At 38.0% G+C, this 26829-nt stretch overlaps 1 protein-coding gene across 1 annotated transcript in view; it reads left to right on the top strand.

Annotated features, from left to right (window-relative positions):
* LOC129259471 (structural maintenance of chromosomes flexible hinge domain-containing protein 1-like) overlaps positions 1-26829 on the top strand; it is a 56724-nt gene that overhangs the window by 23509 nt on the left and 6386 nt on the right. Inside the window, exons 19-38 of the mRNA XM_054897761.2 lie at positions 3080-3224; positions 3548-3720; positions 9568-9713; positions 10618-10755; positions 11120-11300; positions 11699-11912; positions 12235-12364; positions 12938-13177; positions 13889-14014; positions 14493-14575; positions 15003-15160; positions 15752-15938; positions 16828-16912; positions 17748-17879; positions 18289-18435; positions 18981-19101; positions 19740-19859; positions 20523-20608; positions 24917-25039; positions 25621-25811. Coding sequence (XP_054753736.2) covers positions 3080-3224; positions 3548-3720; positions 9568-9713; positions 10618-10755; positions 11120-11300; positions 11699-11912; positions 12235-12364; positions 12938-13177; positions 13889-14014; positions 14493-14575; positions 15003-15160; positions 15752-15938; positions 16828-16912; positions 17748-17879; positions 18289-18435; positions 18981-19101; positions 19740-19859; positions 20523-20608; positions 24917-25039; positions 25621-25811 — 2926 coding nt within the window. The remainder of the gene's footprint in view (positions 1-3079; positions 3225-3547; positions 3721-9567; positions 9714-10617; positions 10756-11119; positions 11301-11698; positions 11913-12234; positions 12365-12937; positions 13178-13888; positions 14015-14492; positions 14576-15002; positions 15161-15751; positions 15939-16827; positions 16913-17747; positions 17880-18288; positions 18436-18980; positions 19102-19739; positions 19860-20522; positions 20609-24916; positions 25040-25620; positions 25812-26829) is intronic.

Here is a 26829-nt window from a genome sequence, read left to right on the forward strand (position 1 = left end):
CTTTAATTTTTATGTTAAAAAGTGGGAACAATGTTTTTTTAAAAACATGTGAAATGCTCCAAAATAAGGGTCAGATTGCACCAGAGAGCATCTAGAAACCCAGAGCTTCCAGGGCCCTAAGGCGGGCCCTGGAACCCTGGCCGCAAGGGTCGAGCGCTCTGCGCTCGAGATGTGCGCTATGCGCACATAATTTGGTGTCGGTTGCAAATCCTCCCTAAATCTGATTTCCAAAAGTTGGCATCTCTGGTATAGTCACATAACTTACAAGCAAGTGCCAATATATTCCTATTTACTTCCAAGCACAACTAATACTAAAAAAATTGAAAGATTGTATCCATTTTGGTTTTGCTACATATCATTATAAGTGATCATGAAGTGGCTCTGATGTAATTGGTCAATTTGTCACTTGGCATTGAACGAGTTTGCAAAGTTCATCAGCACTAAAATGACAGAAGTGAAGAAATAAAGATTGTTTATTTCTTCAAAACTAAAATGTACTGTCAGTTTTTGTCTCACCTGCATAGCAGAGTGAGACTATAGGCGCCGCTTTTCCGACGGCGGCGGCGTCAACACCAAATCTTAACCTGAGGTTAAGTTTTTGAAATGACAGCATAACTTAGAAAGTATATGGACCTAGTTCATGAAACTTGGCCATAAGGTTAATCAAGTATTACTGAACATCCTGCCTGAGTTTCATGTCACATGACCATGGTCAATGGTCATTTAGGGTCAATGAACTTAGACCATGTTGGGGGAATCAACATCAAAATCTTAACCTAAGGTTAAGTTTTTGAAATGTCATCATAACTTAGAAAATATATGGACCTAGTTCATGAAACTTATACATAAGGTTAATCAAGTATCACTGAACATCCTGCATGAGTTTCACGTCACATGACCAAGGTCAATGGTCATTTAGGGTCAATGAACTTAGACCATGTTGGGGGAATCAACATCAAAATCTTAACCTAAGGTTAAGTTTTTGAAATGTCATCATAACTTAGAAAATATATGGACCTAGTTCATGAAACTTATACATAAGGTTAATCAAGTATCACTGAACATCCTGCATGAGTTTCACGTCACATGACCAAGGTCAATGGTCATTTAGGGTCAATGAACTTTGGCCGAATTGGGGGTATCTGTAGATTTACCATCATAACTTTAAAAGTTTATGGATCTGATTCATGAAACTTGGACATAATAGTAATCAAGTATTACTGAACATCCTGTGCAAGTTTCAGGTCACATGATCAAGGTCAAAGGTCATTTAGGGTCAATGAACTTTGGTCAAATTGGGGTATTTGTTGAATTACCGCCATAACTTTGAAAGTGTGTTGGTCTAGTTCATAAAACTTGGATATAAGAGTAATCAAGTATCACTGAACATCCTTTGCGCATTTTAGGTCACATGACCAAGGTCAAAGGTCAATGAACTTTGGCCATAATGGGGGTATCTGCTGAATTACCATCATAACTTGGAAAGTTGATGGATCTTTCTCTTGAAACTTGGACATAAGAGTAATCAAGTATCACTGAACATCCTGTGCGAGTTTCAGGTCACATGATCAAGGTCAAAGGTCATGTAAGGTCAATGAACTTTGGCCACGTTGGGGGTATTTGTTGAATTACCATCATATCTCTATAAGTGTATGGGTCTAGTTCATAAAACGTGGAAATAAGAGTAACCAAGTATCACTGAACATCTCGTGCGAGTTATAGTAGTTTTCAAAATCAGCACTGCTGCTATATTGAATCGCGTGATGCAGGTGAGACGGCCAGAGGCATTCCACTTGTTTTCTTTGTGTAACAATGCAATTTAGGTATAGCATGTTGTGTGTAAAGAATGCAGTAAAATGCTCTGTTTCTTTAGACCAGGGGTTCTCAAACTGTTTCTTTGAAGGGCCAGATGAGACTCTAAGTAAACCTGAAAGGGACAGGGTGAAGTGGATACTTAGAAAAAAATGTGCGCGAAGCGCAAAAACCCTTGCGGTCGGGTCCTAGATGCTCTCTTGTGCAATCTGGCCCTTACTTTGGGAGCATTTAATCCAACAAATTTATAACAGTTTCATATGGAACGCAGGCAAAATTAGAAAAGATTTCAAAATACAGCGAGAGTCAATATTAATGATAACAAAATTGTAGTACTTAAAGGAATCTAGATTGTACCTATACATACCTGGTATTGGGGAGACAGATAATGTCTTGAAGTATCAATATTTTTTGTAGTCAAAGTAGAATGAATAATAGAGCATGTCTGTTGTGTACTCTAACAAGGGTATCAGTTTCCTAATCACTTTCAATATGGGGAAACGCGACAGTCTGTCAGCCACAAGTTGCTTGAACCTTGGCACAAAAGGTGTAATTGCCAGACAAAGGCACTGGTGCAAATGTTCACTGGTCAAGCAGGGGCCGCGGAAGCGGGGGGGGGGGGGGGGGATTTTTTCCATAACCATGTACAAAAACGTGAAAATGACCATATGATTGTGATTTTTTGCATGGCCAGCCCCCCCACTGTTTGAAAACCATTCCACAGCCCCTGTCAAGGTACTTCGGTATGAGTTAGTTCTTTAAAATGTTCATTGTGGAAAATGCACTTTCGCACCTGTATGTAGATCCAAACATGGTGAGAACAGCGCTGGTCATCTAATAAGAAAGAAGATCGAAAAGAAAGAAAGACTCCACTAAACTTTGTTTAAAAGTCATATTATTTTGACTGCCATTACTTATATTACGGTTAGGTCTACATGGATACACAATGTAATCATACTGAGCTATGTTTCATATTGTGACTTAAAAGTGATTAAAAAAAAAACCCAGCAGAATCTCGCGGGCTGGATAGAGAAGCTCCGCGGGCCGGATCTGGCCTGCGGGCCGTAGTTTGAGAACCCCTACTTTAGACGGTGCAAACTGGACACTTTGCACAGCTTGGCACTGATCTTAACAAATCCAACAATTCATGAAAACACATTGGTTGTTGGAAATTGTGCCTTACATTGCCAGATCATGAGAATTAAATTATGGAACTCTTTTTCAATCCTGTATTCTGTTAAACAAAACTATTTTCTCTGTTAAACAGAGGGTCCACCAAGCAAGTTCAGCATTGATATCCTGGATCCACCGTTCAGGGTAGATGTCCCTTTCAACATTCCTCTTCAGCTACAAGATGAGTTTAACTATCCAACCAAGCCAACAAACAGCCTCAAACCAATCCTTGAAGCAAGGTATACCAGTCGAGCTTTAGATACAAGTTAAAGGAACATATTATTCTAAACAAAGGATGAAAAAGAATGATTAGATATTGATCCAGATGAGCACTGACAAGTTGCTTGGAATTGTGGAGGAATACCCAGAAAAATGTTAAATAGTTGTTGTCATAAGAGTTGAAGTGAAGGTAAAAGGTATAAAGCTAAACATTTCTAAGTCCAGACCTATTAATGAAATATTGGTGAGATTGGTTGATATTATTGAAAATTGTGATTGTAGATAAGAAATATAAAGATCAAAATGAAGATTTAAGTCATATTTTTTTGGCTTTCATCTTTAGTGGCCTTGCCATGAGCTATGAGAAAACTGAAATCAAGGGTATGTCTTTGATAGTGAAGGGAGTGAAGGCATCGGGAGATGTAGGATCAGCCCAGGGAAAGAACTTCAATCTAACATTGAAGATACCAGGACTGGAGATCCCAACACAGCAATTGAAGATCAGAATCTTGCCAGGTAAGAATAGGAATATCACATTGGTGAGTGAAAATTCACCCTACAATAATGTAGCATAATTACTCTGGCTTTAGCAGAGCAGCAGGAATAAATATAGAGAGCATGTGTAGCTAGGAATCAGTAGACTACTAATCATCTTTTATTATACAAATAATTCACAGAATTGAGTGTGTGAGTGGAAATGCAGTGCATGTAATGCATGTTAAAGTATGCATATGAATGAATTAAGTTAAGCCAACAAAACGTTGTGACTCTCTCTACAAGTTTCAATCTCTTTTTGAGACTACCGAACAATCGTCTACTTTATAGCATTGGACATATTCTTCATCTACACTGTTAATTAAATGCAACTTATACAGAAAAATCAGCATGAACCATGAGTTTAACTGAGAGTTTACAAAGCCACCTTTGTGAATACAGGTCATCGCCTTTTTTTTTATTTGCACACTTTCTTTTGTCAGTATTTGCATCAGTCCTAATGACGTAAGTTGATTTTGTCATCTGGTGCATGTTTTCAGCTCCCCACTGAAAAAGTAGAATCGATATCAAACTGAATGTTTTCTTGTAAAACTACTGGAACTTGCAGGCATTCAAAATTGCAGTGCAAATTCTGGAGATTATCTTAGCAATTCTAGGATGATGTGAAATTTTGGTTGTTCCAATATCTCAAAGTGCAGTTTTCAAAGATTCATTTGATGCAGGAAATTCTTTGATAATATCGAATCCCTTTTCGTTTGGTGAAGATTTCAGATATCTTTTCAAGCTATGATGGAGATTGAGATGTTGAGGCTTTTATAAAAAGCTTGCTTATTGCTGCTGCTGGGAACCATCCGGATGCTACCCAGAGCTTCCGTGTCAATTTTCTGCTTCCGAGCGCCCAGCCAGATGCTTTGAGAGCTTATATCAAGTTTTTCAGTAGAAATTTTTTTGAACCAATCATCAAAATAATCGCAAATTTCTTCCAAATAAGCATAAAGGCTCTGGCTGCTTTGAAATGGCTCTAATTGTATATTTAGACGTGGTAGATGTTAAATTCTCTGATATATTATGCCTGGAGTGGTGTTCAAATCCCCATGAATTTTCTGCTGTGAGTGATATCTCTGTGATAGCCTAGGTATCGATAGCTTTCACGTAATAGGGCCCTCATATTCAGTGGTTGAAATCGTCACAAAGCATGTGCACAACGATAAAAAAGCATGATAATACCTTGAAACAATGACAACAACATACTGGTTCATATCACCTGTTTGATCTTTTTTGAGCAAGTAAATTCGTTAAAATATGGGTTTGTCGTACAGTCAAATTGCCCAACAACATTACAGAATTCATGAAAGAAATGGCCCACTAAGAGATAAATGTAAATATTGTCATACAGTTCTCTCTTTCATTACACATATATTCACAAGCGTGACATTTGTTGATTTCTTTCATACATGAAATAGACCTGGAAATTATAATTTCAGTCTTGTCATTTCTCCCAGTTTCTCATCAGTTTCTCTCATTACAGAAACATAATTGCAGAAAACAACACAATGAAATGTGATGCCAGATGCACAGTTCTCTATACATTCGTGGATGATGGCATAAAACATTCAAAATTATTATTTGTCATTCTAAAGCCCTAGGATTTGTATAATTAACGTTTTTTCACTTTGAAAGCTGCAGAATTCTTCCAACTTGGCCAGCCTCAATTATGAATCAATAAGAAAACCACCAGAAGTGTTTGTGACACTCAATGCATTTTTTTACCATCTACTAATTCCCCTGACTGAATGTCCAAATGGCTGGTTCTTAACATGGACATTGTGGTACATTGTATGGACATGTCCCACAAGTCTGAAACCAACTTTCTATGGCAGGTATGCCGTTGAACTCTGCCTCCTGAGACATCTTACAATGAGATCATTTCAACATTAGATCATCTAATGTAGATGTAATCAGATTAGCTCACCAATCTGTTTTCTTGCGGTTCACTAAAGATAAGGCACGCTCAACTTTAGATGTTGACACATGAAAAACTTGAACAAGCTATATCAAGTGGAGGAAATTGGCAAAAGTCTTCTTTCCTTGGCAGGAAAAGTCTGCTCTACCGGGCATCTCTAGACTTCATCTCGTGACTAAGTGGTGACGGTGGATCATTTTTTAAAGTCACATCCATTCAAGATGATAAACATCTGTCTGTATTAACTTGCGGGATTGGTTTGAAGTGCTTGAGAAGCTCAGCAACTTCGATGTCTCCTTATTCTTTAAAGTCATTACCATTTTTGGACTTAGCGTAGGAATGGCAGAGGGAACTTTGTTGGTCATATGGCATCTATATCTCTCCTCTCAGCAGTGGATTAGTTGCTCAACAAGCTTTGAATCCACATCTCCAGGATCAGTTGAATCCCTAAGGTTATCACTGATGTAGCTCCTATCACTGCATGCCCTTTTGCACTGCAGTTATTTTCTTTAGAATATCACGAATATAGGTGTCATCTTTTTTAAAACAGAGGGATATCTGAGCAAGTTCATTCCTCATGTCCATGTACAAGGCAACATAAACCATGAATTTTAAGGTGGTGATTTCTTCCACATTCCTCCGGCCTTGGTTGCAATTTACCTGTCTTTCTCTTCTCTTATGATCGTATCTAAATGTGCTACCATTTCTGGATAGTTGGTCTCGAAGACTGGCAGTGCTCTCCTGTGATGGTCCACCCATCTTGTTCCATCGACCCTCTTTGGTCTCACTACTTTGCTGCAAATGATAAAAAGGTACATAAACATAATGACAAATGAAATTATAATATAAGAAAAATTTGAAGTGTCTCTGCTTAAACGTCTTGACAAAGCATGATAGATTATTTCAAATCAGAAAAATGTCTTTTAAAAAAAAAATCAAAATATCACTGACAACTTAGGTTGGAGGTCTTGTTTTGGCTATTGAGTTTCATGATAATCAAATGACAGTGATGATAAAAATGATTGGAAAAATATATTAGTATAACACATTTTTAAGAGGCCTATCTGAATTGACAATAGAGAATTACGAATTGGACAAAACTAATAAGTAGTACACCTGAAAGCAACCATCATCCAGTAATACTTAACCCAGGAAATCACGTTTGAAGCAAACTGTTGGGCTCTTCAAGGTAGACATACCATAAGTAATGGTGTATTAACCGCACCTTTTTCTCGGCGGGATATAAGCAAAAGTCGGGGGTGCGGTTTATCCACGGTGACGGGTTTGAGCCCGCCCGCGTAACCCCTCCCGAACATGTAAGAAGTCTGCCAGTTCACAACACATCGAGTGGCCGGGCGTAGCCGCCCAGGGCAATGTCGTTTAGAGGGGTATGAGCCGCGGGTAATGGGAAGCGATTATTACGATCTTAATCAAATAGTGTCCATAACAAATGCACCTACCTTCATGACACTAATTTCGACTTTATTCTCGATTCAAAGCAGCGAAGTTCCCTGGCTAAGTTCAAAGAGACGCCAAGCATTCTCGGTAATAATTTGTCACAGCTGAGCAAGAGCCGAGAGCTAGCTTGCGTTGTATTGTGGTTTTAGTGCGACTTAAGCTGGTGCTATTCATTTTAAACCCTCAAAGTCCCGTTTCGCGCCAGCTTATTTTTTTCTTTCCTGTTTGGTTTTCATTTGATACCATGTACACCGTGCACCACGTATGAGAGAGACGGCACGAAGCCGTAAAACAAGTGGAAAAAATGCCAATTTCTTTGTTTCTTGAATCTTCCTGTAATCCCGTATCCAAAATTCATGCTAAGCCATCGGATGCTAGACAAATTCTGATAGTGATTGTGAGGTTGTGATGCAAGAAATGTGAAAGACACAGTTCACAATTTGATAAGATGTACTGGTAGTGGTACCGTATCGAAGTTTGCAATGTACATGTACAAGAACGGCAATGCTGTGTGTGTGTACACTGTGACTGTGAGGTGAGTGAGTGTGTAAGTGGCCAATATTGTCGGGACCTTTCTTTCTTGCTAACATTTGTAGATGAATTGATCAAGAACAGCAGATTTCCGCATACCGGTAATCTCTTTGAATACTTTGAAATCTTTAACTTAGTTTTTGTCTCTTCGTACCTCAAATATGCATGTAAATGTGAGAAGGATTTTTTTTTTTTTTTTTTTTAGTCCAAAGTTGGGGGTGCGGTTAATACACCGTTACTTACGGTACACAATTTCATTTTTGAAGCTTCCACGATCAATGCTGGTATCAATCAAGATACTATTTTACCTTTACAAATTTTCATGTCAACGAACTTGATGCAGACAATTGTTTCCAAATACTGAGTGAAATTCTATGCTCGAACATGGTTGGAATATGTCTTCCTCAAGTCCACTCCATTGCAACGTTCTTTTAGCTCAGTGATGTTGGTGAAATAGCTGAATGGCTGCTCCTGTTTGTGAAAGTGGTAAGCAGTGTCAAAGCTTGATGAGGCAATAGGGTGCCTTGATGTCCATTTTCATGACGAGCAGTCACCAGCAGTCACCTTTCACTCATTACAAATAGGGATTAAAATGTATGGGGGATGGGTGAGTGCTCGCACGTCCCAAGGCTCATCCTATTGAAACCTGAATACATATGTACATAAAATGTGAAAGATGATGTAATTTGTAAATTCATATGAATTATAAGAAGTATTTATACAAATAATCTAGACGTTGAAATTCTTTCAGGCATTCCATTCATGGAACGAAATGGCACTTCAGTTCGTCTAGCCAAGCATCATGTTCGTATTGGTGATGATTTGCTTGTTCCTTATGGTTCCATTATGGTTCCAGGAAGTCAGCTGACTGTCAATCCAATGCCATCATGCTCATGTGCTTTGTGGTCCTCCCTCTTCCACACTTTAATGGCCTGCCGATTTCGTTGAGAAACAAGGAGACACTTCAAATAGTGTTCCAGTAGTTAGCTGTACTGCTGGTAGCACCGGTCATGAGAAATTTTCATGCCTAGTTGTTATGGATTTCCAAGAGCGATATTAGAGCAAAGCAGAGCAAAATCGCCCGACATTGGGCTGTATGCATAAAGACAAGCAATTGCTTATAAGCAAATGCTTTAAGCAAAAGCAAGAGCTGGTCAAGCAAAAGGGCAAGTTCAAGCAATTGCTTAAATTCGTATGCACAAGCTTTTGCTTGTGCTGAAACCTTTTGCTTGCACTGCCTAAGCAATTGCTTATGTGTTGGACAAAGGATCGTTACGGTTGTGCGAACATCGCACAGTAGGACAACGACGCTTCGTTCCCGACCTGGCAGAAGTATTTGTTATTACGCAAATAGGGGGAAAACAGCGCAGAGCATCAGGGGGGTTTCTGTGTAGATCGATGGAAAAAAATTGCCGTAAAAAGTCTAAAATAACAGGAATTTGATTAGATATGAAATCACAACATAACCTCTGGAATATGGAGCTTGAAACGGTATGAAAATTTAATCCTTAAACGAGAATGCCATGAGTAAGCAAGAGCTCAAGCTGGTCTGGAGGTGCTTGAAAAAACGCAAGCAATTGCTTATCAAGACAAGTAAAAGGTTTGTTTTATGCATATGGTTTTAAGCAATTGCTTGATCTTTAAGCAATTGCTTGCGGACATCAAGCAATTGCTTGTGCTTGCTAGCAAAAGCATTTGCTTGCAAGCAATTGCTTATGTTTATGCATACGGATTCAAGTAAAAGGCTAGCACAAGCAATTGCTACTTTTTATGCATACGGCCCATTGATTAGGTATAGTAATTATTAAGGTGTTGGTGTTTGTTATGTTCCTCTCAGTACTCATAGCGGTATTTATTTTATGCTGCTTTTGTTCTGTTCAAATTTAATAATGTCACCAATGTCTTTTCTTCTTTAGGTGAGCCACACAAGATCATTGTGCCAACATTTGAAGAAACAGATAAGCTTTGCATAGAGAATGGCAAAGCGCTTCCTATATCAGTAGAAATCAGAGACGGAGCTGGTAACTTCTCGATGCATCCAAAACTCATAGTACAGTGCAAGGTAAGGTGCAGTATAAGCATTGTAGCGTCGTGGTGAAGCGTTCTGACTCTTGCCTTGTAATTAGAGGGTTATGTGTTCGAATCCCACCATGGCCTAACGTCCTTTGGCAAGGCTTCAATCCACAATTTGCCACCTTCCACCCAGGTGTTAAATGGGTACGCAGTAGGATGCGAAAGCCTATGTAGTATGCTTAGCAATTGAGTCTTGGAACTCTTGTTGGAATGCTCCTCAGGGAGTGGAGTAGGTGCATACATTGTATGCGGTCATGTAAGAATGCAATGACTTGGGTAATAATACATCTGTGAAGCGCTTAGATACGTCGTTCCGATGTATTAAGCATTATATAAAAGCGGATTATTATTATTTATTTCTGTAATATATATCAGATTTAATTCAGATAAAACTATTAGAAAATATGAGAACAAAAATGTTTATCAGTGATATGCATGTAATAACTTTCACTACTAATCAAGATTTTTGCATAAAACAGGTGGAGATGATTGGGAATGCTATGCATGTAACTAACATTGACTGACATAAATATTTGACAAGGTCACCTTTGTTGGAATATGATTGCAGAAGAGAACTAGAAAGTCACAACATGCAACCAAAGTCTATCTCATCCATTTATGACATCAGACATTCCTTTGATTTGCATATTAATTGGAATCCATGACAACCAAATCCTTTTATTTCTCAGAACACTTAGTAGTATCCTGTATGGTATACCCTAAACTGTCTATGTTACATTGTCAATTACTATTTACATGCGGGCTCTAAGTTTGATTAAGGTATATATATTATTGTCTGTGACAACTGGTATATTCAGAATTTATTTAGGTAAATTTACAAAAACAAAAACATATACAGGCGATCTCTTACCGCACTCTCTTTATTTTATCAGTTTCTTGGTGCAGTTGGATTGCCTACATACACAGCAGACTGCAGTAACTCAGGGAAGGCAACCCTTACCGGCAATCCCATCTTCATCAAAAACATCTCCAAGAAATCACAGAAGATCAACGCTAGAATTGAATTACCGGTAAGTTAGAAACTCCAAAACATATCTATTTTAGTTTCACGCCAACACCTTTAAAGTAACGTGCACACATCTCCCTCCCCCAAGTACTTGAATAAATGAAATGATTATGATACTACCTGAAGATGAAGAAAACACATGGAATATATTTATATCTCATACAATCTCTTATCTTACCCTTGTTCCAGATGACCAATTTCTGACTCATGTTTCTTATTATTTGGGAAGTTTATAGTGATAGAAATGCTTATAATATTAGAAACTGAAATATGAACCCATTTATTGTGAGGGGTCACTTGACCCAAAAAACATTTTTAAAAGTGTGAACAAATCACAATAGTCAAGTATGATTTGATTTTCCCCTCAGCATATGAAAGGAGTCAGCAGTGTGGAGAAGGCTATCATGGTCACACCCAGCACCAGTGCGTGTAAGATCAATGTGTTCTTCTGTCAACATCAACACATTAACGACCCAAAGAAGAAACCTGTCAAGATGAAACCACAGGAAGAGATCGAGTGGACGGCCGGAGAGAGTACATCGCATATTAGTGAGTAGAGAAAACTTTGTAACATCCCTGTAACCCAAAAGCCACATCTTACACCCTCCACTGGACAGGACTTGTGCAGTGACAAAAAAGAAGAAGATTCAAAGCATACCTGAAAGCTGTGGTTTGAATCTGTACCTTAAGTATGGGTAGACTTGTGTACCAAAACTGCAAAAAAGTTAACTAGACCTGTTTGATATTGGAAATTCGAAGGTTTATTTCCCGTCATTAAAATAACTTTATGAAAATATCTCACTTTTTATTCTCAAAGTTGTATTCCCACTCAGTAAAATATCATTTGTGAAGGTATATATTCTGATTACTCTACCTAGTAGAATGACCCGAAAGACTTGATATACCACTTCCCAATTGCACCTGTTAATTGATTGTTATTTCTGCAGGTTTTGCTCTGTTTGATGAGGGTGACCATCACATGAGGATCACTAAAGAGTTAGCAAACAAGTTCAAATTCAACTGGCTACCTTCTTTCAACCCCTCAATCCTCATGGAAGGGTACCTACCCCCGATCAAGGTTCCTAATACGGTAGGAGATAAGACGTTCTGTCAGCTGAGACTCACCGATGGATCAGGCCTAGAATTCTCCTTCTATGTCAAGTGAGTATGACATTAGATATTTGTAAGGGGTCTGTTTCCTAAAGATCTGTGTTGTTTTGAATGGTAATTTGTAGCAAGGGGCTTCAAGTATGCCTAGCAAAACACAGTTTATGTTCTAACCAAGCAACCAGTCTGGCTGGTTGCCCAAAATATTGAAACTGCTTTTATTCTTTGGAAGCCCACTAGCAATAGCCACCTAAGTTGTAGTGTTCTGAAGTGGGATTCAGCTATACTTAATCAATGTTAGATCAATTTTGCTATCAATACTGGCTAGAGCTTTAATTTGAATTGAATGAATCAAATTGAATGAATTTGTTAACAGACCACTCCCTGGTGAGGCAACGCAGATTAAATGTCAGAGCAAGGGAAGCAAGAAGGTGAAGCTAGGAGAGACCTTGGATGGTGAGATTGTCATCCATGTCACCGATGCATATGGGAATAGCATGAAGAAGGTATGGGATGTAGAATATCAACATGAATTTTTTTGCAATGCCATGGACATTAATTCTTATTTCTTAATAACAAAAACTGTGAATTAAGTGAAAGAGTTTCGTTTGAAGTGAGAATACATAATTTATTAATTTTTTTTAATAGCATTTTTGTCAGGAAGTACAGTACATACAGGCTAAGAGTGATAAAAAGTGCCCTTGTAAAGTTTGCTTGATTCCATGTAAATTGTTACTTGTAATGAACAGACGTAGTCTCTGTGCAAAAATATTGACAATTTTATATCACTATTGATAAACATCACATTTTCCATGATGTATGATTTTTTGCATCAGCTGAAGTTGAAATCCAATCTTTTTAGATTAAAATTCTTGTATTAACAACCTATTGAATGCATCATTTTTAATTTATCAAAATTTGATTAGGATTAAAAGAAATTCACTCCACTCAATAAAATTATGTACATTAATCAGCACAAGTATGGATCACCAAGTTGTGGGGAAAGGCATGCATAACTAACAAACAACTTTATGATATAATGAACATCATTTCAGTTACCTCTTTCATATCTTGATCAGCTACCACATGGATCCTTGAGCAACCTGAGTGTGACAGCAGACGATCTGGACACCAAGATCCTGCAGAAGGCACTTCTTCCCAATGTGGGATTTGTCCTTCGGAATGTCAAGTTTGATGGGTCAGCGGTAGGGGTTAGGGAAGTCATGGTGAAGTACAACAACTTTTCTGACCATATTAGGTTAGAAGTGCTTCCAGGGAAACCTGCCAAGCTACTTGTGATAGGCTGGATGCCAGAGGAGGTATGTTGGCTGGAAATTTATTGATTCTAGATTCAAGACTCACGATGATGATGATGATGATGATGATGATGATGATGATGATGATGATGATGATGATGATGATGATGATGATGATGATGATGATGATGATGATGATGATGATGATGTTGATGTTGATGTTCATGATGGTGATGATGATGGGTGGGGATGGATGGTGATGATGGCGATGACAATGATGATGATGGTGATGATAATGTTCGCGATCACTTCTAGGCTGTCAAATTCAATGATTCAAAACAATATATTCGTTTCACTCAGTATTATGTTGGTGGTGATGATGGTCTTAATGATAAAGGTAATAATAGTTATTGTTTACCCCTGCTCCTGCTCCTGATTGTAAGTTAAGTTTTTAAGTGGTCAGTTTTAGACTGATCTGGCTTGAGCCTGCTCCCTTTTATTGTACACAGGCACTTCATAGAACCGATATCCCTGCTACGTACTGATTTACAACTTCATCTTCAAAAGAAAAAAAATGACTTTGCTTTTTAAATACCTCTAGTTTTTGTCAAGTGCAACTGAAAGGCAGTGGAGATGAAGTCATTGAAAAATGAATGAATCATTAAAGTTGCTGTCATGGGGACATCATAAACTGAGGACATAAAAACAAAATGCTGTCAATAAATCCATGAGATATTCAATAAACTGGTTTCTATTCTCTTCTCCCCTCTTTAGACACTGATAGCATATGATGGTGCTCAGATCAACAATCCATTGGGCTTTCAAGTTTGTGATGAAGCTGGTAATCGTATCTCTAATGTCAATTCAACTATCTCACTGCAATATGACAAGGCATTGAAGGTCAGTTAACCGTCTGTAAACTTCTCATTCATTTTCCCAGATAAGAGTGAATCTTGTATGGAATCACTTATTCTTATTTCTTTGTGAAAGTGGTTCCATCAGAGATTTTGTACATCTAAACAAAATGAAGTTGGCTGCTTAAAGAGCACAATCATCAGTTCTTAAAAGTGGTTGACAGTATGTAAAAATTGTCGCTTTAATTTGCTGGCATTCTGAAATCTGGTTTATTAAAGTACTCTCTTAAAATCATGGCAACTATAAGCCGACAAGTGCTTAGTTTTCAATATTCACCTGTTTCTCTGTGCATGTTTTAGTGGTGGAAAGCCAAAACCATTCCATGTACATGTCAAATTTGCTGATAAAGTTTGACTGGCCATATTTAAACCATAGATGTGTTAATGTTAAACCAGTGTCTAGAATAGAGACTTATATCTTTTCAAAACTATGATTACCATACTGTAATATTGTGTACATACAGGTATCGTCTACTTCATCATTGACAGCAAGGCCATTTGCTGATGGTCAGGTTAGCTTTGGCAAGCTTACCTTATCTGGTCCCTGGTGAGTAGATTCATGCTATGGTATCCTTGAAGGAGAGTCAGTATTTAACCTTCAATTCAGCCTGCCCAAATAATGATAATAAGTCTGCAAACGATCCCACATACGACATATGATAATAAATTGCTGATGTGAATGATGGATTTGCACAGACCCTTATTGCAAGATGACTGATGTAGGGTTAACTTATTTGTAGAGGTGTAGAGGCTCAGAGGATAAGTCTCTGGGACTTTGAACCTCAAGGTCTGGGGTTCAAATCCCACTGTAGCACTTGTGTCCTTTGGCAAGGCATTTTCTTACATTGCCACTCTCCACCCAGCTGCCATAAATGGGTACCCAGTAGAGGAAGGAATCCCTTGAATGCTTTAGCACCTGATCAGGGTAGTCTGGGTAACAGTAATACAGTATGCCTTTTGCTGGTCCATTACAGTGGGAAGTATACGCTTCATGCGAAGATGAACCTTGGAAGGTCTCCCCTCACGAGTTCTGGTCTCACGGTTCAACTCAAGCCAGATCCAAAGAAGGCTCACAGGCTTCAGGTGGACTACAGGAAGGAAAGAGTCTACATTGCTGGGAATCGTTTCCCAGGTGAGCACGGGTGGTGCGTGATGATGATGATGATGGCAAAGACGATGGTGATGATTATGATGATGAAAGAAGCAAGATGATGATCACAGAGATGATTGTGATGAGGATAATGTTAATGATGATGATGACAAATATGATGCTGGGAATTGTTTCCCAGGTGAGCACGGGTGGTGCGTGATGATAATGGCCAAAGACGATGGTGGTAGTGGTGATGATGATGATGTTGGTGATGATTATGATGATGAAAGAAGCAAGATGATGATGACAGAGATGATCGTGATGAGGATAATGTTGATGATGATGATAATAGTGATGACAAATATGATGATGGTGATAATGATTGTGATGATAATGGTGATGATGATGTTGGTGGTGATAATGATGATAACGATGCTGATGATAAAAATTATAAGCATGATATGAGTTATAGTGGTAACATGGATTATAATGACAGACTAAAAGCAAGGAGAGCTTGTATTGATAGTATTTAAAAAGAAAGACAATTGCAAGCCTCTACCAAATTAAACAAAAGTAAATATATTTCACTCTGCCTAGTGGATTTAACATGTTTCATGACTGTTGTACCACTAGATTTTGATATCTCTGTAATTGCTGCTGATGAGAGTACAATGACCAACATTGCTCACAAGAAGATATCAATGAGGATGTGGAAGTCAGCTACCAAGGATCCACACACTGGTCCACCACCATCGAGGGCGCTAATAACAGAAATTGACAAACCCAGCAATGAAGACAGGGAAGGTCATTTCTACTGCAGGTGAGAAATACATTGAATGTAAAGTGTTTTTTCTTAATTTATTTTCATTAAAAAAAATCATTCCTTTGAAAACTGCTTCCACTAGATAAGAATAATTTTTACTTGGTGAATAATTTTTGTTGTCTTTCTACAAAAGAGTGGTCTGAGTTAGACTACAAGTAGATGTTTTGCCTGCATAGCTGAGCAAGACTACAGGCGCCGCTTTTCTGGCGACGGCGGCATCGTCAACATGAAATCTTAACCAAGGTTATGTTTTTGAATTGTCATCATAAATTAGAAAGTATATGGACCTAGTTCATTAAACTTGGACATTACTTTACATCCTGCCTGAGTTCAGGTCACATGACCAAGGTCAAAGGTCATTTAGGGTCAATGGACTTAGACCATGTTGGGGGAATCAACATCGAAATCCTAACTAAGGTTAAGTTTTTGAAATTTCGTCATAATTTACAAAGTTTATGGATCTAGTTCATGAAACTTGACCTAAGAGTAATCAAGTATCATTGAACATTCTGTGTGAGTTTCAGGTCACATGACCAAGGTCAAAGGTCATGTTAGGTCAATAAACTTTTGGCCATGTTATGGATCTAGTTCATGAAACATGGATGATGAAAGGGTAATCAGGTATCACTTATTGTTTTGCATGAGTCTTAGGTCACATGATTAAGGTCAATGTCATTTAGGGTAAATGAATATAGTGTTGTATTATCATATGAATGGTGAATAATCATTCAGTAGTCGTTTTCAAAGTCGGCACTGCTGCTATATTGAATCGGGTAATGCAGGCATGCCTGCTAGAAATGTTCCACTTGTTTTAGCTTTATCAATGGTATTAAAAGAGCGTCAAATAAGATATGTAATTTACCTAAAATACATTTTTTTTATGCAGGAGGAGAAAACTTCCAGTAGAGGCCAGCATGCACTGGATAATCTTCCAAGCTTCATTGGATCAAGCGATTTTCTACTCAGAACCAGTGAGTAAGGAGGGAAAGGTTAGATGGTGGTAGGGTATGATGGGGAGTGTCAGGATAGGATTGGGCTGTTGGGCTGATCATCTGGTTATACATCCAAGGTACAGTGATGTATAGAATAATGAATTCAGTTTGCATGCACAGATGCCAGTCTTTAGGTATTTTGCCTGATTTCAGGCCTTGATAACTTCCCATCTCGGGTCTTTTCAGGATCTATATTTGAAGGACATATGAGGGGTTTTCTTGTTGAGGCTTCTTTTCAGACCCATTTAGTAAAACTGGCTGCAATTGCTGTTTGCATGGAATTTCATACATGAATTCCTCATGGTGATTTTGTTGCAGTCAATAGGTTGAGATACATTCAAATTAATTTATGTTGTTCCTTTTACATTATAATAGAGTATAGGTTATAACAAATGCTGGTTCGCTATGCTTTGAATCTGAAAATTTGAGAAACTCCTATGAGGTACACAAAGAATTTACAGTTTGTGATATTTTCTGTTAATTCATGAAATCGTGTAAATACCGCACATGTGATACCTGATAACGGTATATGAGTTACAAATATTGTGGTAATCAAGATGGATATTTGCCACCTTTATTCTTACACGTTATTTTTATCTAGTAAAACATTACATGGCCATGTAAAAAAAAAATGATTGCATTACATCACCAATATATATTACAACAAAAGTTGGACAGTGTAGAACTGTGATACAAAACACCAATAAGTTTTATTTTCAGATTATTGGCTGTTGACACCTGTAAGTTATGTTTTGAGCATTCATTTTTTCATTTTTTTAATCAGTGTTTTTTGTGTGTTTCTCCTTGTATTCAGATTGGGTTTGATATCCAGCCTGGTCCTCCTGTCAAACTGATCCCAGAGATAGCCCCATCTACACCCACCGTCTCTAATACACCACGCTCACACAGTAGAACTCTTATCAAGGCTCTTAGGCTACAGCTCGTGGTAAGCCTCTCACCGGTTATTTCCCATATTGTTAACTTGGAATATGTAAAAAATATATGAAATAAGTCCAACATTGTGTTAGGCATGTTTTGATTCAAACAATGTATTTTTTTTCCTATTTTACATTATTTAATCTTTGTATTGTTTCCCCAGTTTAGTTAGTTAATGTTATGAGAGACATTGCAAGCAAGTAACTGCAGGGCCTCATAACGTAAATCTTTAGTGTTTAATCAGAGGGTTGATTTTTAACCTTGATTGCATTGATCATACAATCGATCAATCTTATAATCAATTGTAAGAATCAACTGTATGATGGGGTGCTAAGCTTCATGTTACAGGCCCTGAGTATACAAAGTAAACATTTAGGTGATAACCTATTAATGTCTTCTGTGATTTTTCTTTGTGTTAGGATGATTTTGGAAATTTGACTGGCAAAGATTTGGCGGGTAACATTGAAGTCCACATGAAGGGCAACAATGGAGCAGAGCTGCCGAAACTCCAAGGAAATAATAGTATGATGCAGTTTCCGTTGAATAAAGGCATTAGCTTCATACAGGTGAGTAATTAATTTTGATAATTTTTACTGCGACCTTTCGTACATATTCATCTTAGTAATGATTAAGTATAGTTTGACATTGTATACAAAATTTACCTCAGTATGAACCCTCCTCCTCTGATGTCAACATGCATATACTTTAAAAAATCAAGGGTCGAAAAACAGAAGGTTGTTACGATTTTGATTGAAGCGATGTTTAATAATTTTTTTCCAAGCAAAATTTTTTTGATGTTACTCTTTGTATATGGATTGGAATTAAATGAAAATCAAATTGAAATCTATTGAGATGTGATGAAGTGTTATTTTGCTTTATAGGCAATTGGAAATTGAAACAAGTCAATGCTTTATGATTTTCAAAATCTGTAGATGTTATTGATAATTTGGGTGCCAAACTCTCAATGTGTCCAAAAAGCAAATTACATCCTTTGCACTGCAGTAACAATATTTGATAAGCTACAATCTCCAGAGTTCAATCATTAGAGGCCATAATAAAGGAGGGTTAATTTTAGTCAGTAAGTCAATTCATCTTGGCTATTTGATTTCAGAACATCTCTATCCAAGAGAATACACCAGGCCATGATGGGAGTGAGTATAAACTACACTTCTCACTGAAGAGCAATGGACCTGAAGTCAAGCCATTCATCCAACCATTCCTCTTCTATAACGGTAAGGTCATGCTAAATATCTGTCTCTTGCTTGATGATGATGATGGTAACGATTTTGATTATGATTATGACCCTTGTTTGTTAGAAGGTGCATATTTGATTTCCTGAAAAAGAACACTTTTACACTTTATCATTATTGTGAATTATTGTGGACATTGTACTTGAGTGCTCCCCAGGGAGTGTGGAAAGTGCATACATTTTGTGTGGTCAAGACAGATTTTCACAACTTGAGTAATGATGTATATTTAAGGTTCCAATGATCAAAGCGGAAAAAGAATTATTATTGCTGTGTACCTTTATACTCACTGGATAGCATTTCTGTATTGCACTTTTTAATGCAAATCCAATCTTATCACATGGAGTTGATTTTGCCTGATAGCTTATTTCATATAGAGGTTGTCTCGCCATGTGGTGACTCTGGTCGATTTCCACTTGCTACACGAGTGCACTTTGCCAAGGCATGTATCATTACCAGGTCCCTTGTAGGGGATTATAAGCCATAGGCTTACATGCAATCTCATAGATATCATGACTGGTGTAGTCCTTGAAATGAGGTAGAAATTAAGAAAAATGGGGGTAGCAGAAATGTGGTTGATTATATATTTGACTCGCCCAAATTGTTTATTTCTGTATATGTAGATGCTAAGAAACAGCAGAGGATGTCACAGCTGTCAAAGGAGAAAGACACACTCAAGGCTTCTATCAAGACATACAAGGAATTGTTTGATGGGAAAAAACAGCTTCTGCAGATGTTCAAAGGTAATAGTCCATAAAAGGAAGTCAGGGATTAACTGTTGTCATTGGAATAGGTGAAAATTCCATCAATTGGTTTAAAGGGCTTCCAAAAAGTAAAAGTGATCTAGTGAATTTTCTGTATGAAAATGTAAGAAAATTACCTTTGGTCAAAAAGTTATGCCAAGTTGAATCATAATTCTATAGCTATGTCAAATGTGACAAAATATGTTTATGTGATTGTTTTCTTCATGTCTATGTAACCTAAAATTAAGTGATGGATTTCAAATGAGAAAGAACACTTCTCATTGGTTCCAGGTCAGTGTTTTGAACAAATTATGCATGCATCAATGATCTTGATTGGCCAATTTCATTTATTGATTGATCCCAAACCTTTGTGTTACAGAGCCCTGCACTTTTATCAGTAGTAATGGAATATGATAAAGGTTTTATTCTGCATGTTTAATAAAAATAAAATGTAGACAATTTCCCCTTAAATTTGTCTTTTTCTTGGGAAATAACATGTATATTGTGAATTGGGGACTGTATGAAGAACTAGGAATGGTATTCACAAGGACATCAAGGAATCTTTACTGAAATAATGCATTACTTTCTTTGGCATACTCACGATGAAAATATATTCATTCATATATTTCATTCAATAATCCTTTTCTGTTTGTTGTTCGACAGAATCTGCTGAGGATGCTGCAAGGCATGAGGTCCAGTTACGTGGAGAAATGAAGCAATATGGAGTCAGAGTCGCCCAGATAGCAACGGTAAGAACATTTTCAGAATTGTTAAGAAATAACTAAAGATGCGCCCAACATAGATCAAGATGCAGTCTTTTAAAAATCCAAGTCACCTCAATAAAAGGTTCATTTGAGCAAATAGAGAAAATTGAGATGTATAGCACTGAAAATTTCATCCAAACCAGATGCAAAATAAAAGCTGCGGCATTTTAGACTATTGCTTCTTGTCATGAAAATAGTAATTAGTGCATCCTGGATGGTGATTTTTTCTATTTCTTAATATGAAATGTCTCAGAATTTAAAGGACAAGTCCACCCCAACAAAAAGTTGATTTAATAAAAAAGAGAAAAATCCAACAAGCATAACACTGAAAATTTCATCAAAATCAGATGTAAAATAAGAAAGTTATGACATTTTAAAGTTTCGCTAAATTTCACAAAAAAAGTTATATGCACATCCTGGTCGGTATGCAAATGATGAGACTGATGACGTCATCCACTCACTATTTCTTGTACGAGCCCTTCTACAAGAAAAGCACATGGATTCCACCTAAGAATAGAGTTCCTTCCCTTGAAACTTACATCCAAGCTGTCTCATCCCAAGTTCGCTCCACAGATACCCTCGACACCAGAGCACATGACAACCTTCCTCGAGAAGAACGCCAGGCTCTCTCATCACTCAAAAACAGGTCCGACATCATCATCAAGCCTGCAGACAAAGGATCAGCCGTCGTTGTTATGGACCGCCAGCAGTTCATCGATGAAGCCATGAAACATCTCAATAATCGATCTCACTATGCACTCCTCGATTCTGACCCTACTTGTAATTTCTCCCTACAGATCCAATCGACACTGAATGACATGAAAGAACGCAAGCATCTCTCTGAGAAGGCCCACAAATTTATCTCCCCTACTAATGCTAAACCTGCCCGCTTCTATCTCCTCCCGAAGATCCACAAACCTGGCAACCCCGGTCGACCCATCCTCTCAGGAAATGGTTCCTCAACAGAGAACACTTCCCTTTTTGTTGATTACCACATTAAGCCCCTTGTCTCACGTGCACCCTCTTACATCCACGCCACTCCAGACTTTCTCAGGAAACTAAATGACATCAAGGACCAGATACCCGAGACTGCGATCATCGGCACTTTCGATGTTTCTTCACTGTACACCAGCATTCCCCACGACGAAGGTATCCAAGCATCATGTGAAGCCTTGGCCGCCAGTGGCCATTCCAGTCCCCCCATATCCGATATCAAATCTCTGATGTCTCATGTACTAACAAAAAACAACTTCACATTCATGGGCAAGCACTACTCGGTACAGCAATGGGCATCAGGATGGCTCCTTCATTCGCCTGTCTCTTCATGACCAAGCTGGAACAGCAGATGTTAGATTCAGCCCCCTGTCGCGCATGGATTTGGTGGCGTTACATAGATGACATTTTCTTCATCTGGACCAGGGATGAAGACAGCCTCCATACATTCATTGACCACATCAATTCCTTCCACAGGACCATCAAATTCACTTCTGATTTCTCCCAACAGGAAACCCACTTCCTTGATGTTACAGTCCAAAAAAAGTCTAATGGTATCACCACTACCCTATACTCTAAACCCACAGATACCCACCAGTACCTCTTCTCATCCAGCTGCCACCCCTGTCACTGCAAAACCGGCATCGCTTACAGTCAAGCCCTCAGACTTCGCCGTATCTGCTCCGAGGACCCTGATTTTTCCTTCCATGCCAGGAATTTGCAGAAACATCTCTGTGCCAGGGGCCATGGGGCCAGGGCAGTCCAACTGGCAATTAACAAAGTTCGTTCTCTCCCCAGATCTGAAGTTCTCAAACCAAAAAGTGACAAGGAGACCACCAACAGAATACCGCTTGTGACCACCTTCCATCCCAATCTACCCCCTCTCCGCAAAATCCTGTGTGATAACCACCACATTTTACACACTTCTGATCGTCTCCAACAGGCCGTTCCCGATACTCCCCTTCTAGCATACCGACGCCCACCGAATCTCAGGGACCTCATTGTTCGTGCTGAAGTGCCCTCCCTCACTAACCATTCTTCTCCCATACAGCATGGCACCTTCAAATGCACCAGCAACAGGTGCATCATATGTGAAATACACCTTCACGAGGGCAATACTTTCACCAGCGACTCTACCAGCCTGTCTCACCAAATCAAGGGCAACATCACATGCACTACCACTAATGTTGTATATCTCATCACTTGCAGAGTTTGTAGGGTACAATACATAGGGGAAACCAAGACCACACTCAAGAAACGATTCTACGGGCACAGATCCACCGTCAACACAGCAAAGCTGGACACTCCAGTTGGCCGCCATTTTAACCTCCCCAACCACTCCATCACTGACATGATGCTACAGGGCATCGAATCTTTAGGTACCCGTCCTGACTCAGTCCGTACTAGCAGGGAGAAGCTCTGGATGAGACGACTTCGCACCACCCAACCTCATGGCCTGAACATCCAAGAGGGGAACGACTGATTATTCTTTCCTATCCACTTTCAATTTATATATACATATCATTTTTCCCCTCAGCTCTTTTGAATAGTTACATTATAGTTTCTTCCTCTACTTTCCTCCCATATCTCATACAAGCTCAGCTCCAATTTTTCCTTCCTTATTCAGGCGATATAATAATTATCATATATATATATATTTGTTTTTTCTCCACTCACCTCTTTTAGATTTACCACATTTGCTTATTTACATGTATACTATGGTTTCTTCATAATACACCCCCTCTCTTCTATATTTGCTTTTACCTTTTTAGGCAATTTGCTTCCTTTTTTTCACATATCCAGGTTTTTTTTTTTTTTTTCTTTTTTTTCTCCTACTATATAGTCTTATGTTTTTTCCCGTCACACCTAGCGGATTACAATATCAGTTACACCATATGTGTATTTATATTTTTTCATATACATTTCTTTTTTGGATATATTTATATACATATCACTTATAGATACATATTTACACTTACCTTCTTCTCTTAGTTTGTTTAATGCTTTATCATATATACTTATATGTCTTTTGCACATTATCAGTTGTTCCCCATTCTTTTCCTTTTTTTCCCCCCACTCTTTTGCACCAGTTTATTATGCCTTTCTTTGTAACCTGTTTGACCCACCTCTCACTGATTCTCTTGTTATTCATCCCATTATCACTGTTTTGTTCCAGATCCTGTTTGATGTTGCCTGCCTCATTATCTTAATCCCTCTTGGCTTGAGGTCTTTTACTGGCCTTACTTACACTAACTTCCCTTTGTGTCTGCCTGCTCCTTTTCTTTCATCCCCTTCACTAACCTGATTGGTCTTCTCTACTCACTAATGCCCCTTTTGTCTCCTTGTTTCTAGTGTTGCTGTAGCTTGTTTGTGGTCTATATTATGGTTGTTCCACTTTATATGTTTGTCATTTTGCCTCCGACGAAGATTCTGCTAGGATCGAAAGCTTAGGCCCCTTTTTGACTTTCTCTTTTGTATTTTATTATATGAAATATGAAATATTCTAATTTTCTCCTCATTGTCAAGTGATACAACAATTAATTCCTCCCAGAACATGTGGAATTAGCATTGTTTAATAATATATGGTTCGGTCAAGTTGGTCCTTATTGTCAAATCTATAAAAAATGAAATATTGTATGATTCAAACAATAAAAACAAAAGAAATAGTGAGTGATGGACATCATCGACTGACTCACCTAGTTGTACATATCACTGTTTTGTGAAAAATAAGTGAAATTGTAAAATGTCATAACTTTCTTATTTTACATCCGATTTTGATGAAATTTTCCGCACTATGTTAGTTTGATTTTTCTCTATTTATTCAAGTCAGCATTTTCCTGGGGTGGACTTGACCTTCAAGTTTTATCAATACAATAAAAATATGTACAATCTAAGTTGTTTCAACATCATGGAAGGAGCCCCTGAAAGCACATGAATCTATCATGAAACGAGAAATCTATGAGGAATTGCGAATAGAGATACATGTACAGTGGTGCCAAAAGGTTAGTGAACCCCACCAGAAAATGCCCTCCGTCGTACCAAGTGTTGAATGGAGACAACAGCACTACAATGTTCGGCGAGCCCAGAGAAACAAACTTGATCGAATGTAATATTTTATTACCTGACCTTTCAATTAAATATCTAAACCATGGCAGAACTTGAACACTTGAAATATCTTCATTTTCCTGGTGGGTTCACTAACTTTTTAGCACAACTTATTTTGTTAGCCTTGTGAATATATTTAAATTGATAGCAAACATCAAATTGGAACCTAAACACTTTTTTTGTGTCATGATATAGAGGAAAGGAGCAGAAGAATATATGACATCTACTCAAGAAAAGATGGTTGAGTTGAGGAGTAAACCAAGAAGACAGTGTGGAATGCAACGGTATGAGACACGCGATGGCGAAATACTCGGAAAGGTGTGTAGTTATTATCTTTTGATCTTTTTCTTGCATTTTTTTTTGGCATGCATTTTGGTCTCTTTTTGGTAATCTTTTGACCCATTTTGTTGTGGTCCAGTGGATTATTTGTTGATTAACCACAGGGGGACAATTTTCGAGTGGAATTGGACACTCATGTATATAGCCAAACTTAAACTCATCCATAGTACTTGATTAAAATCACCCTGCAAGTAATTGGTGTTGCTGATAACAGGAGTAAACCTTTAAGTTTGGAGAATAATATCCAACAATTTTGGGACATGCATTATCAAGTTGTAATGTAGTATAAATCAGCTTGTAGTTCAACATAGTTATATCATTGTTCATTATAGTTCCATCTAATTTATCTTTTCATTTTATATCAGTATGTGTTCCCCATTAATTATCTCTGTTGCTAATATGTAGCCGACATATTTTACTGGTTTTCTCCTATATCAGGATATGTCCCCAATAATTGTTCTCTGATATCAATATGTGGTTCCACATGTTTACATAATTGATCACTTATATCAGTCTGTGTTCACACTAATTCTTTTCCTATCCCATGCCACACTCCATAGGTAGCACACTTAGCTGAAGTAGAGGAAGAGAACGATGCCTATGTCTTATCATGGCACATGGCCTCGGATTTAGACTGCGTCCTCACCACCACAGTGGCTAAAGCTAAAGAGGTGTTTGCAAACACAAGAGGGCGCCAGCAGGTTCTACCCATCGAGTCAATTTACAAAAAGGGCCTCACAGAGTGGGATAAGTGAGTATGCATTGTAAAACTTTTTCTTTTCCACAAGACATTGATAGAGAAAGCTTATTGGTGTGTATTTACTCTGCATTCTTGGAAATAAATACCAAAGTAGATGAATTGTAATAAACAAATATCTCTAGTGAAAATGTGTTCAGATAAGATGCATCATAACAGTCAGACCGCAGGTCCCTATGCTAATGAGCAAAAAGGCCAGATTCATCCAAATCATCTCGTGGCTGAATCCTCCTCCTTGCAAAATCTCGTGATTCGTGAGATTTTCTTTCTCTAAGAATTTACCTGTTTTAACCTCAAGTTAAATGAAATATTATTGCACCATCAGATAGAGTAAATGTTACTCTTTCATATTGGTCATTTATTTTGTATACAATATTTTGTTAAATAAGTAAATTTCTGGCCTGAAAATGTGCCTCAAAACTGAATTTTCTTCCTCTGTTTTCTTTTGCAAATTGTGCAAAACTTTTTATTTTGAGCCTCAATCATATCTATATCACCATAAAGCAGAACTTCTGTACTTTCTCACAATGCCACTCTTGATATGCGGCACCTTTTAATCGGGTCAAGATCACACTTTTCCCACCAAGGTACAAGACGAGATTTCTGAAATTTTGTACTTGCATGAAATCCAGAGTTCTGATTGGCTGGATAAGGTTCACAGAACAACAGGCGCGGGGTATTTGAGGAGATTACCACATGGGAAGTGTGACCTTCCCATGAACTCAGGCACTGGAACCATTGGAATTTCCCATTGTGTGGTCTCTTTGACCAATCAGAGTGCAGTATTCTTGTTTTCAAGCTGCTTTATGTACTTGGCAAATGAAAAGTGTGATCTTGACCCGATTAAACCAATTCTTATTTTGAAACCTATATCATTTTAAAGCATACATATTCAGCTTTATCATGATCTAAAATTCATTTGGGCTCAAACAAAAATAAAGTGTGAAAATAGCAGCTTTTGTCAGGTGAAAATAATTATTTTGTAGCATATTTTAGATCAGAATTTTGACCT

This window comes from Lytechinus pictus, chromosome 1 (assembly GCF_037042905.1).
Source record: "Lytechinus pictus isolate F3 Inbred chromosome 1, Lp3.0, whole genome shotgun sequence".
Lineage (NCBI taxonomy): Eukaryota > Metazoa > Echinodermata > Echinoidea > Temnopleuroida > Toxopneustidae > Lytechinus > Lytechinus pictus.